The sequence below is a fragment of the Medicago truncatula genome, chromosome 4 (assembly GCF_003473485.1).
Source record: "Medicago truncatula cultivar Jemalong A17 chromosome 4, MtrunA17r5.0-ANR, whole genome shotgun sequence".
Lineage (NCBI taxonomy): Eukaryota > Viridiplantae > Streptophyta > Magnoliopsida > Fabales > Fabaceae > Medicago > Medicago truncatula.
The window spans coordinates 47,353,692-47,367,813 of NC_053045.1; the positions used below are offsets into that span (position 1 = coordinate 47,353,692).

Below are 14,122 nucleotides of genomic sequence, written 5' to 3' on the forward strand. Positions count from 1 at the left end.
AGGCATGGCGTGACTAATTGGTCTAAAGTCTAACAAATATTAAACAATGTGTGTATTATAGGACACTTGGATTTAAATTGTATGTGAATGCGTCCCATGAACTTAGCTCATTTGGTAAGGGATAATGCATAATTTGTGCAGGGGCCCGACTTCGAACCCTAGACATCCTACTTATTCACCTGAATTTCTCTAACCACTAGGCTACTTGACAAAAAAAAAAAAAATCTAAGTGGCTGCTTCTTAACACCAGGTTTATTTCTCACTGGCATTTTGTCTTGTGCTTTGTCTAATGCTTACTGCACAGATTTGTACAACTTGATTCACACATGCTCCCATAATCTTAGTTGAGAATATATGCATATTTTACTTTAGATTAAGTTATAAAATATATATGGGGGATAAGGTGTAGACGGTAAAGTTATCTTCTATAATGTGACCGTGAGTAACGTTAAGGTTTATCAGTAGTAGTAGTACCAAAGACCTAGTAATAATAATTAAAAAATAATGATTAAATGTAACACCCAGAATTCCGACACAAATGCTTGCACATGAAGCTAGCACATGGTCGAGGTGGTGTGAAGCATTGGAATAATACTAACGATAACAGTATCTTTGCTTCATTAATCAGTTCCGTGAGATTCATCAATTTTAATATTAGGTGTTTGTTTGGTTGAATATATATATGTGTTAGAATGGATAATGGAGCGACCATAGGGAAAGAGAGAACCTAAGAAATACAATCAGTGATTCTTCAAAGCATACAAAATAGACGTGTAGATTGAGAATTTATGATTATTTATAAATATTTATTGAAGTTATATTTTATTTAATGTGAGACTCTTAATATACTATTCCCACGTGTATGACTAAATATATAGAGTTTATCTCGGATGATCTTGTAACGATAGCCCAGCAAATCTCGAATATACTCTGATATTATTTTAAACTAGTTTTGGACTTGTTATGGATTGGAATGAGGCTCAATACATAAAAGACTTTACCTAAAAAATTACACGTTAAAATGATGTAGAAAATTGCTTTTTTAACATTGAAAAGTTCCAATTGACACAAGTAAATTACTTAAATGCTTCCAGCGATAGTTAACCACCGTTCTGCAAACCGCCGGCAGTTAACTGCAGCTAAATCCAGCGGTTGTTAACTACCGCTGTATGCTTGGAAATTTTTCCAGGCAGTAGCTCATTTTTCCAAACCAACTAAAAGGTAGCACTTGATCAACATGTTTGGTTTCCAGTCACTCATCAAATATTTAACAGGAACAGGATAAAATTAACAAGAACAGGATATTTAAAACGCAAGAAATAATATAAAAGGTACGTCCGAAAATGTCATAGAAATAAGAAAATGTACGAAACATGTCATAATTATACATCACGATCATCACAGTAAAAAAATACATAAAAAAAAAAAGCCTAATCATAATCAACCCTACTGCCTAGCATGCCTTAGCCCCCTACGCCACCTGGCAATCTGATACGTAAGGTCAGGGCGACCAGTACCGGCTATCCGCATCACCTCCTGAACAATCTCCTCTTTAGTCATCCCGGCTTGCCTGACCACAATATCATCAGTTATATGTACCACATCCCGGATGATCGTCAGTGTGTCATACATCTCACTGGCATGCTCCTCCTCTATGATCTGCTCCACGTTCGCCGGCCTGGGAGGAGATCCTTCATCAGGTGAGAGACTTTGGCATACCAAGCCATTTAGCAGACGCATGATGCCATGGTCTCTCACGCACATCTCCCCAATGAAGAACCACACCTGAGCATTCTGCAGCACGGTGGTCAGCAAATGCGTAGGCACCTGAGCGACAGATGACGGATGTCTGGGAACATCCTGTACATAGAAAAGCTGCCTCTTTACCTGTTCAGGTAAATGACGCTACATCCTCTCCTTCCCGCACATCAGCCATCCCGAGTAAGTGACAATAAGCTGAAAAGGGTGTATCTCTCTGTGATCACCATAACTAGAAAACCTGACGTCATCCACCTCTAAGCGATCAAGCAGTAAGCGGTAATGGTGCACATCAGTATGCCCTTTACTAGTAAGCCATCTCCCAGCACATGATCTCTCCGGCGTCCACTCCTTGTTTTTCTTCCTTGGGTACGGACCTGACAAATGCTCCAAAATCCATCCCTGCAACAAATAAATAAAATACATTATAAAAGCTTCACAAAAAAATTTAAATTAAATCCTAAATAAATGCAGTCTAACTTAGGAAAAAATAATCTAACATGATAATAAAAATTATAAAATAAATTCATAAAGAAATGAAGATAAATATTAAATTATTACCATAAAAAGAGTCTACTCCCAGCCATCATTCTGTTATTCAGAATAACAGAATCATCCAGATAGTCGTACAGATACGCTAAGGCCATCCCTCCCCATGACCACTTCCCAATCGCCTGCAAGTCCGCGATACAATCAAGATATATCAAGTCGATGTGTATGTTCGTTTTGTTAGTGAACAACGCACAACCGACGAGATATAGAAGAAAACTCCTCACACACCACTGTCTCCTCCTGGCTCTCTCCTGCAGCTCCTCCCTCGTATGTCAGTCGTCCAGCCGTCTAGCCTCTGTCAGGTGGTCTTCATAAATCCGCTTCAGTCCTAATCTCATCCCTAGCATCATCATCTGACATAGCAGTTTTACCTTTGCGCACCTTACCCTCTCTAATACACCGCTCCCGCACATCCTCCTCCCCAGCCATATCTGTACAAAACAAATTAAAAATAACATAAATACGTGGAGAATGTATTTAGGCATTTCCTAAAAACTATATACTTTTAAGGCATTGACCGTAACATAAAATCCAAGCAAGTAACATGTAACATATCAATAATTAAACTTAGGCATTCATACAAATCCACACTTACAATCATTCAACAACTTAGACATTTATATAAAATACCACATTATGTCATTCTTAAAACTTGCCAAAAAATTTAAAATTCAAGTTTATAATAATTAGAACATATATACATTATAAAATTGAACATATTTGAGAAAAAATTACACAAAAAAAGCAACATGTTGTTACTTAGGCATTTCATCAAACACCTTATCTGCATTCTAAATTAGGAGCACAACTAGTGTTATTTGAACATCTAAAGGGCTACATTGTACCTACATTTACACTAAACAACAATTCCATAATAAACAATACTTTAAAACCTAAATCAAGCTTAATTTTTAATTTTTTAACCTAACCTAAAACTAACATTTTGCTCAAAATTATGAAAACTAACACCCTAAACAAACTACATTGCATGTAAATAGGAAGGAAGGAACTTACTTGTGAATTAATTGATGAAATTTGGCGCAAATTCGTGAAGTACAAGTTTGGAGAAATTTGGAAGTTGTGATTTTAGTGTTTGTGTTTCTGGAAAATGGAAAAATGAGGGTTCTGTTCTTGTTTATTCGCAGAACGCAACGGTTGTTAACAACCGCTGACTTCCAGCGGCAGTTAATTGTCGGCGGTTTGGATAACGGTTGTTAACTACCGCTAGGGGTATTTAAGTATTTTATTTGTGTTAATAGGAACTTTCCTTTATCAAAAAAGCAATTTTCAATGATGTACCACCAACCCGTATTAGCATACCTTCCCAACAACAAACCATTCACTACAACATTTTTTACTTTAGATTGCACGGCGATATGTGAATCATACCAAGAATTTCTCAACAACATCAATGATATTTATCTTATTCATTTGAAATCTCACTTACAAAAGGACATCTATGCTAGAAGAAATTGTTCAAAAAAAAAAATCTATGCTAGAAGAAATGTACAAATTCTATTATGATAAGCCATTCACTCTACTCAATCAAATACTAACTTGAACATAAGTGCATTTGTTGGTACATCACCTCCTCCGTGGAGCTTTGCCGAATTTCTCCACTATACACTTAAAATCCTATCACCACCTTAGATCTACTCTAAATCAGAATCTAACTTAACCCTTACAAAAATAACATCAAAACGAGGACTACTCTTGAGTTATATAAACACATGTTTTTTAGAAGCATAATGGTTTGAAGAACAGTGATCCAAATTGTTTTGAAGATAAAGAATGATTTAAAGAGAACAAGTTTATCCTCTAATATTGGTATGATTGTGTATCTAAGATATATCAATTAATGGAGATCTTAACATAGATCTTGAAAGCGATGATTGGGGTAGCATAAACCTCGACAAAGATCAGTTGAAATGTATATCATTAAAAAACTAAACACATATATAATGATTTTTTTTTTTTATATAATTATATATGTTTATGTTGGTTTATGAATGTTTGTTAAATCTGCATATGTATACATGCATTTTCTGTTTTTCGGTAGAGTGTGGGTGGTTTCAGATTATATATTCTAAAATTGAAAAGTTTATTTTGGATTATATAATCCGAACGGGTTAAAATCGAAAGTTTTGAGGGCGCACGAGAGGCTAGGAGGATGAGAAAAGAAATTCTCAAAACAAAGATATAGAGTTTATGGGGGGACTGGAGTCCCAACCAAATCTCTGCTAATAAAACTATCTAGCCTAAAAGTGGATCTGAAAGCAATGCAAACCCAGGTTCAATTTTTTAATTTTCATGAAGCTAAAAAGTTAGCACATTGCACACTCTATTATGATAAGCCAATCTTTATTTAACCAAATTTTGATTCTTCTGTAGTAGGAGTTGAGACTAGCCCAATATTTATCTTGATTAATAGAATTAACAATCTCAATCTTCCGCTCAAGTTGGCTAGAACTTACTTAATTTACTTCCATTTAGAAAGAAAAAACAAACAAATGTTGCAAAGTCGAAGCAAATCCAATTAGTAAGTCCAATCAAGTAAGGCTCACACGCTAAGTTTGATTTGGTAAATAGCCTAGTTAATCAACTAAGGCTCACACACTTTATTTTTGCTAATCCAACAATTATATTAATATATACATCATAAAAAGTTACAAATAAGCAACACTTGAAAAGAGTCCTGCCACACCATGTACCAAGAGTGACTAAGCCTTGGTACGCCCAACAAATCTAGCAGGACTAAACCGTTTAAGATCAACAATGGTGGAATGACCATCAAGTACAAGCTCAGCAACAGCAGCTCCAGTGGCAGGGCCATTGAGAATACCCCAGCAACTATGTCCTGTCGCTACATAGCAACCTTTCACACCAGGAACCTCTCCTATAATCGGCACGCCATCATCGGTACATGGCAAAAAGCACGCTTGCTCCACCTTCACTCCTTCTTCCCCGAGATGGCTTGATACGGTCTTAGCTACCCTCTTCAGCATCGCAATTGATTCTTCGTTACCCCTTATCTCCTCTGGATCATCAGGTACCTCTTCCTCCTTTGACATCCCACACACATATACCTCTCCTGAAGGAGAAAAAAAACATTAGTATTTATTAATGGCTTAGTTATATATTACTTTTAGATTTCACTTTTGTGCCAATGGCAACTTCAAATAAACAACAATAATTTCTAAGAACATTTGGACCATTTCATTTTTAAGTAGTATTCAACTTTTTTCTTTCCATTTTGGTTCTTTATAGACACTTTGGACCCCTTAATTTTATTTTATTTTTATGCCAATGTTAGTTTATGACGATCGAGCCGAAACCTCATCTTTTAAACTCTTTCAATGTTCCTTAGTTCATCAACCAAACAACCAATGCTGGATCCCTTAATTTTTTTTTATAGACATTTGGTTTGTTTATGTCAATTTTTCATTTGAGTCGGTCAAATTAATTTTAGGGGTCCAAAATATGTTGTAACTTAAACGACAAGAGTCTAACATTTTAAGTTCAACGACAAAACAGTTTGTAAAACCTAACTAACTGACAATGTTGATATTATTAGGCTAGATAGCTCCATCCGTATTCGAACCCGGGAGCTTAGTGTGTGAGTTTTAGGTAGTCATTGCCACTTCCTCTACATATTCAAATGACAAAAACACTTAAAAAACCAAAGTACATAATTTAAGTGACCAAAATTTAAATAAAAAAGATTAAAGACTGCAATTTTAAAATCAATGTTATTTTTATATTTATACCTAAATATTTTTCTGTGACTAAGATATTTGATTAGTACATGCATACCTGTAGGGCGAGGGTACACTTCTGGGTCAAGAGGTGTCCTTCGATTGGAAGCACGGTAGCTAAGAAAAAGAGCATGTTGCGTTATAGCATTAGCTTCTTTGGGCTCCAAAACAATACTATGGGCCTTAAGCCCAGAAACTCTAAACCTTGAAGACAACAACTCCAACTTATTAGACCAAGGACCCAATGCTAAAACCACCGCATCCGCATCCACAACACCCCCACTTTCTAGAATCACTGATTCAACTTTTCCTCCTTCCACCACCAACCTCTCCAATTTCCCAATCACGACTTTCACACCGTACTTCTCCACAGCGTTCTCAATCAGTGTCCGCGTAAACAGTTGCGGATGCACCTGCGCAGTAGTTTCGTGTGTTCCAATTGTTTTAGGCCCATGGGTCGGCCCATCAATCCAAGATGGCAAAGTAGCTGACGAGGAGGAAGAAACAGTGGTTTTTGATTCTTCAGCTACGGTGAGGCTGAGAGCGGTGAGTGATCGATAACCGTATGCTTCTGTACCGTTAAGCTCTTGAGAGAGTGAACGGTGCAGATTGAAGCTTGCACGAGCAAGGTGTTCAACTGGGCCTCCGTCACACCAATCTAAAGCGAGAAATCCACCGGCTTTACCGGAAGCGGCACAGGCGATGGTGGATTTCTCGATGAGTGTGACGGAGGCACCTTTCTTGGTGAGAAAGTAAGCAGTGCAAACGCCGATGACTCCGCCGCCGCAAACAACCACTCTCTTCGGGTGATCCATGGGTTGAGAATCTTGAGATTGAACAGATTTGATAGTGGAAATGCGTATTCTGTTTCGAGGAATTGCCACCGCTAGATTCATACAGATTAGCATTTTTGAATTGGACACGTGTCTCTAGAATTCCTTTTTCGTTTTCAACTAATATAATATGGTCATTTTGTGGCTGGTAATTGGTTTGGGCACTGGTTGGGTCACTAGGCACACGCAATAGTGATCTCCTAATAAGATAAAACCTTTCCAATACATGAATCAATTAATTCAGTTTAAAGAAGTTATGGTTCTGAATCAATAATGGGTTTCTTCAGGTTTAGTTGGTGTTTTCTGATTACAACTCAGATTGGATATATAATTTCACATTGGATTAAGATCGGTAGTAGAATCGGTAACATTTGGCTGGATCCACGTTACTGATGCTGTTTGATGATGTGGTGTATTTGCTAACACTTTGACGTTCAAGTTAATATAATGCTTTACGGGATCAACCAGCAAACAAGTGTATACTTTCCTATTATTTATTATGATAGCATATCCAATTAGTTCAATGTATGTCATAACTAACAAATCATTGATGCTAAAAGAAACCATTGCCTGGGTCCTGTGGCATATTCTGAATCATGGAATACATTTCATAACCGAAAATGATATCAGTGCTATGCTCCACTTCAACTTCACGTCCACATATATTTGTACTACATATTGTATATGGTTTGGTCTCTAAAGACATTGCATGAGAATATACTTCATATTTCCTACAATGGATCTTTATATCTGAATGTTGCTCCAAAACATATAGACAAGGAAACTCTTAAAAAATGTGTTCACAATTTGGATGCCCAAGCTCATTTGCGTCGACACTAAGTGAATACAATCATATCTCTTGATATCGAATACACTAGCAGCTGTCAATCCGAGATAATAGGTTCAAACAATTTGAATTAGATTAATACTTTGCAGTCTTACAGGTTCTATAGAAATCTTGACCGTTTCCAATGACAATATCGTGAGATGGACATGGACTCCTTCTCAAAGGCCCGTCGTCATAAAGAGCAAGCTCTTTCGCACTCTATCTTTGCTCAGTTAAATGCAACAACACAGTTCAGAGCTGTGAACAAAATGGTTCTGCCAAAATTTAAGGGGATCACCATTGTTGTCTAATAATCTCAACACCTTAAATCTGAGGTAATGTTTCTAAACATACTTGAAATCGGATACCGATTTGTCTTTACAGATTTAGTGGTCACAACGCCATCCAAGATGGGTCATACAATCATATGAAATTAGATTGAGAATACTACCAAAATGGTTAAAAAGAAAACATCCTTATACGAGTTGTACAACTCATCGTATATTTAAACTAGCAATTCAATGGACTTGTCTAAAGCCTGTACCAAAGCACACTACGAGAAATGTTTGAAGACTACATGTAACTATGTAAGCGCATCATTTGGAAATCTCTCCTTATGCTAAATGTCATCATTCGTTGTTATGAATCTAATTAATGTGATCAATCTCGACACATATCTCGTTGCTACTTCAAGCCAAAAGATGACATACACGATTGGGCTTATGTAACATTGTCTAAAACACGATTGTGACACGAAAGATTATTAAGTGCTCCATCGCACCGACCAAGCGTCATCATCGGTTCTGCTCTTAGTTGTACCAAGGATATTGAAAATTACTTTAGCTTACGGTCTCAACGAGTGCTCTAATGATTCGTCATAACGAAAGCATTTTCATGTCGAGCAGACACAATTGTGTGTGGCTAACAAGATGTGCTCTATACAGTTAGCTCAGAGATAATTTTGCAGGGATTATCAGTTATCTAGACAAGTGCAGCTATCACTAAAAGCTAGACTGCAAATTTTTGATGTGCTATGTTATTATAAATCGACATACTATACGAGCCAAGGTTACAGCACCAGTAATCTTAATAGTTCTTAACAATTCAAAACATGTTAGCTCAATATAATGCTTAACATTCAATGAAGTTTCAGCTTGAACAATTAAGTTGAATTCTTTCGCATGAAATTGTTACTTACCATGCAGGAACCGATCACATTTATCATTATGCATGATTGACTTGATGTTTGGTTTGATTGCCATGTACAAATATTTACAGGTTGATGAACTACCATTTGGAGACCACGACCTTCAAATCCTATATGTCGAGTATATACAATTGTGTTTGGCTAACAAGATATGTCCTAGTTATTTTGTTCAAAGTAAATTTTTCAAGGATCACATGACAATATTGTCCGCTGAAACTAGTCCACTGAGATATACACTAGATTATGGATCAGCGTGACCATACCATACTCTCATTCATGCTACAATTTAGATAGATTCATTAATATGCTTAATACTCATTCAAGCAACAAAAGCTACTTGCTAAACAAAGAAACATGAGACGGAAATTAAAGTAACATAAGTGACAAATCCATTATCATCAACCGCACCAAAGTGTATGCACTATGTCCCCCAAAGGCCACATAACTTTTTGAGAAATCAAAATGGAAAATAAAAGACCGTGAAGGAAAAATTAATATTTATGATACTCCTCCGATCACTATTATAAACAAAACTTCACTTTTTAAATACATGGGATAATTAATGTATCTAGGTTAATGTATCTAAAAAATGAAGGTTTGTTTATAATAATGACCAGAGGAAGTACATTTTTATGTTTTGTTTAATAGTTAGTTTTTTAGATCCGTTTCTTTATATACTTATAGAGATTAACCTATAATCAACTTCTTGTCATGGGATATCTTGATACCTATAAGAGAGTTCGTGTCCAAAAATCACATCTACCTATAGATTAACATAACGAGCCAAAAAGAGGAAGAACTTCTAGAAAAATTCCGCCTCATTCTTATTGAGTGAAGACTCATTTTAATCCTTAATAAAATATGCAAGACTCAATTTAATCTTTGAAAAAACTAAAACAGTTTTTAGTCATTACAAAAAATAAATCAGGATAACATAAATAACATGAGACAAATAGCATTTTATTATTTTGTGGTACATTTAACATCAAGTCTTGTAATTGGACATTATAGGAAGCTATTTATTATACCCTTATTTATTAAATTTCATCCATTTTAACTAATCTAGTAACTACAATTAATATGGGGATTTTAGTAAATGACATTAAATTTACCAATGAAATCAACATAATTAATCATTTCCTTAAACATCGTGCACAAACTTTAAACGATTATTATTGTATAATGGTTCTTTTTTGACTCAATATATATATAGAGATATGTTTCTAGACTTAATTGCACTAATACTTAACTAGAATCTTTAACAACAACGAAAAAGAAAGTGAGGTTTTGTTAGAAATTGATAGAGGAAACGTAATTAATCCTAAACTAGAATCCCAATATATGATTTATCATTGCAATTTCGTTTAAAAAGATTGAATCACAGTCTGCAATTTTGGTTGCGCATTGCCATTGATTCATTGGTCATTTCATCTTGAATTCATCCTCACACGCTTGTATTTTTATTGTTTCACATTTTCTTTTGCTGCTATATATTCAAAATTCATTGTAGTCTCTTCATTCTCGAGCAAACCTCAAAACACTCTCATCTTTCTTATATCCTTAAAATTTCTTATAACTTTGAATATATCTGATAATTTTTTAAATGGAAAATTCTATGGTGAAGTCATTAGAATGACTTTTATGGTGAAGTTAACACTATAACATTAAAAGTGTTGTGAGTAACACCCCATTGTTTGTACAGTGACATCAAAAGTTCAGTCTTCTCAGTATCATCAATTAACAAGAATACACTTAATCTAATTTTATCCTGCCTTATTTTAAGTGTAACACCCCACAAAGTGTGTTAGGAGATTAACTCACAGCTATAGAGTTAGAAGTCAACTGGTTTTTACTAGCAAGTTAATAAGTTTTTTATTAGAGTTAATTCTGTCATTAATAGTTTTATTACAGAGTTATTTTGTCAACTGTGTTTATCTATATATAAACACTAGCCTATGTAATTTAACTCTAAGCAATTGATCAATGAGAATGCTTTTGCCTTTCCAATATGGTATCAGAGCCTATGTAATTTAAGTTCATCATCTTCTAATTCAGGTAACATCAAGTATCCTTTGTCTTCTGTTTTGTCCTATAATTCTTTGTCCCCTAACCACTTAAAGTATACACTTGCTCTTTCCACTTCTATTGAACCAAAATCTTACAAACAAGCCACTTTGTCCCCGGAATGGATCGATGCTATGAATGCTGAATTACAAGCTCTTGCTGCTAATAATACCTGGCATCTAACGAAATTGCCTCCAGGCAAAGTTGCTATTGGTTGCAGGTGGGTGTACCGAATCAAGCACAAGGCTGATGGTACTGTGGAAAGATATAAAGCCCGTGTAGTAGCTCAAGGCTACACTCAACAAGAAGGGGTAGATTTTTTTGATACTTTCTCTCCCGTTGCTAAACTCACAACTATGCGTTTGTTACTTGCTATTGCAGCTGCACACGGTTGGTTCCTTAAACAACTCGATGTGGATAATGCTTTTCTACATGGTGATTTAAATGAAGAGGTATATATGAAACTTCCATCAGGGCTTCAACCAGAATTTTCCAATCAAGTTTGTCGATTGTAAAAGTCCTTATATGGTCTACGTCAAGCAAGTAGACAATGGTTCTCAAAATTGTTAAATGCTCTAGTTTCTATTGGTTTCAAAAATTCAGAATATGATCATTCCTTATTTACCAAATCTCAAAATGGTTCTTTCACAGCCCTACTGGTTTATGTCGACGATGTTATACTTACGGGAAATTCCCTCAGTAGTATTGAATATGTCAAGAAATTTCTGCATGATACATTCAAAGTTAAAGATCTTGGTGATTTAAAATATTTTCTGGGCCTAGAAGTGTCACGTTCCCGCAAAGGAATTCATCTTTGTCAACGGAAATATGCATTAGATATCCTTTCCGATACTGGTTTGCTTGCTGCTAAGCAATGTTCAACCTATGGTTCATGATTCCAAGCTTTTATATGACAGTTCTGCTCCACCTCATGATCCTACTGCTTATCGTCGCATCATTGGAAAATTATTGTATCTCACAAATACAAGACCTGACATAAGTTTTGCTGTTCAACAACTTAGTCAGTTTATGCAACATCCTACCATTCATCATTATGAAGCTGCCATGAGAATCTTGAGATACATTAAAAGTGCACCTGCACAAGGATTGTTTTTTTCCAACAGAATCCTCTCTTCAGCTCAAAGCTTTTAGTGATTCTGATTGGGCTTCGTGCTTGACCACACGACGCTCCATTACTGGATTTTGCATATTTCTTGGTTCATCCTTGGTCTCGTGGCGTTCTAAGAAGCAAACCACAGTTTCACGGTCCTCTTCGGAAGCTGAATATCGTGCACTTGCATCAACCACTTGTGAACTTCAGTGGCTCACTTATCTTCTTCAAGATCTTCAAATCTCTTTCATTCAACCATCTCTTCTTTATTGTGATAGTCAGTCTGCAAGACATATTGCTTTAAATCCCACTTTTCATGAAAGAACAAAGCATATTGATATCGATTGTCATGTTGTACGGCAACAACTTCATGCTGGCTTATTCCATCTTCTTCCTATTAGTTTTGCAAATCAGTTAGCTGATTTTTTCACCAAAGCTCTTGAACCTGCAACTTTTTGCAAGCTTCACTCCAAGCTCGGAGTGATGAACATTCACTCTCCAGCTTGAGGGGGGGTGTTAGGAGATTAACTCACAGCTATAGAGTTAGAAGTCAACTGGTTTTTACTAGCAAGTTAATAAGTTTTTTATTAGAGTTAATTCTGTCATTAATAGTTTTATTACAGAGTTATTTTGTCAACTGTGTTTATATGTATATAAACACTAGCCTATGTAATTTAACTCTAAGCAATTGATCAATGAGAATGCTTTTGCCTTTCCAATAAAGTGTAACACTCACATGATATCATGATATCAGCAACTCTGTTTGCATGTTAAAGATGCCAACGATAAAATGGTACCTTTAAGTTCAAGATGTTGCAAGCATTACTAGATGAATGACTATTGATCATTAATCAGCAATCAACAATTTAAAAATGAATCAAACATTAAGATTAAAATTAACTTTTTCAAAAAAGTCAGTTTCATGACTGGACCGTAGAAACTTCCTTTTTAAATATCTTGTAAATATTGTGCATTTAAACATTAATTTTTTTCTCTAAATCATTCTTTCAACTTGATTCTCCTATGTTTAATTCTTGGCTCCGTGTCTCCGTTCCTAATGTGCAGGTAGTTAAAACAAAAAAGCTAAGTGTACGTATGATTTCGAAGGGATTTTGAAACATATAGGTCACGATACAGTTACCAGACAACTTTTTTGATTATTCATCACTTGCATGCTTGATACCTGATTTGATAGGGACCAACGGAACTACACATTTTAACTCGTTAATCATTGCATTTTTAGATTTAAAGATAATGAAGTTGGTTGGAGAGATGTCAAATTATGTTTAGCATTAACCAATCCCTATAAATCCAATGATCTTATCTCCAAGTTAGTAATTAACTGCAAAAGAACCAAACAATACACGTTTCCTTCCTAGGTCAAGCTTGGTGGAACATGTAACCGCTGGGCAATCATATATACTTGGGCATAGAAGAAAAAGAAAAGAATAGAAACAAAAGTTTAACGGTTTGAAAGTCATTATCATGAATAAGAACTGGACCACTTAGTTTCCGTGAGTTTAACTCAGTTGGTAAGGACAAATGCATAATATATGCAGGGGTCGAAGTTCAAACCCTGAACACCACACTTCTCCACATTAAATATGTGTGAGCTCCGGTCACTAGGCTACTTGACAAAAAAAAAAAAAAAACTTGACCACTTAAAAATAACTAAAACCCAACAATAATTTTACGAAAAATGCTAACAAATACACTTAGGTGATGTATAAACAATCAAAAGAGCTAACCTTTACGTAGAAAGTTGTGTAATTTTTTTTTCTTCATCTATTTTACTTGAGAAACAGAGTTTCTTTAAATTAAGAAATACTATAAACACTCTCTTTATAGCATTTTCTCTAATATTCACTCTTCTATTGAGTGAAACTCACGTGGATCTCACCACTTTACGTAAGATTCGTTTTCATGTGTTGCATCCATATGGATTTTATCCAATAAAAAAATGATTGTTAGAGAATATTAAAAAAAGAGTGTTCGTAATATTTTTTTAATGACTAA

General features: G+C 35.3%; 1 protein-coding gene across 1 annotated transcript; it reads right to left on the reverse strand.

The window, feature by feature from the left end:
• Positions 1–4,864: 4,864 nt before the first annotated feature.
• Positions 4,865–7,270, reverse strand: LOC25493497 (putative oxidoreductase TDA3). Its single transcript, XM_013602005.3, has 2 exons — positions 6,124–7,270; positions 4,865–5,401 (listed from the first exon to the last, which is right to left on the reverse strand). The coding sequence occupies exons 1-2, from the start codon at positions 6,971–6,973 to the stop codon at positions 5,031–5,033; spliced, it is 1,221 nt and encodes a 406-aa protein (XP_013457459.1). The 5' UTR covers positions 6,974–7,270; the 3' UTR covers positions 4,865–5,030.
• Between the last annotated feature and the right edge of the window lie 6,852 nt (positions 7,271–14,122).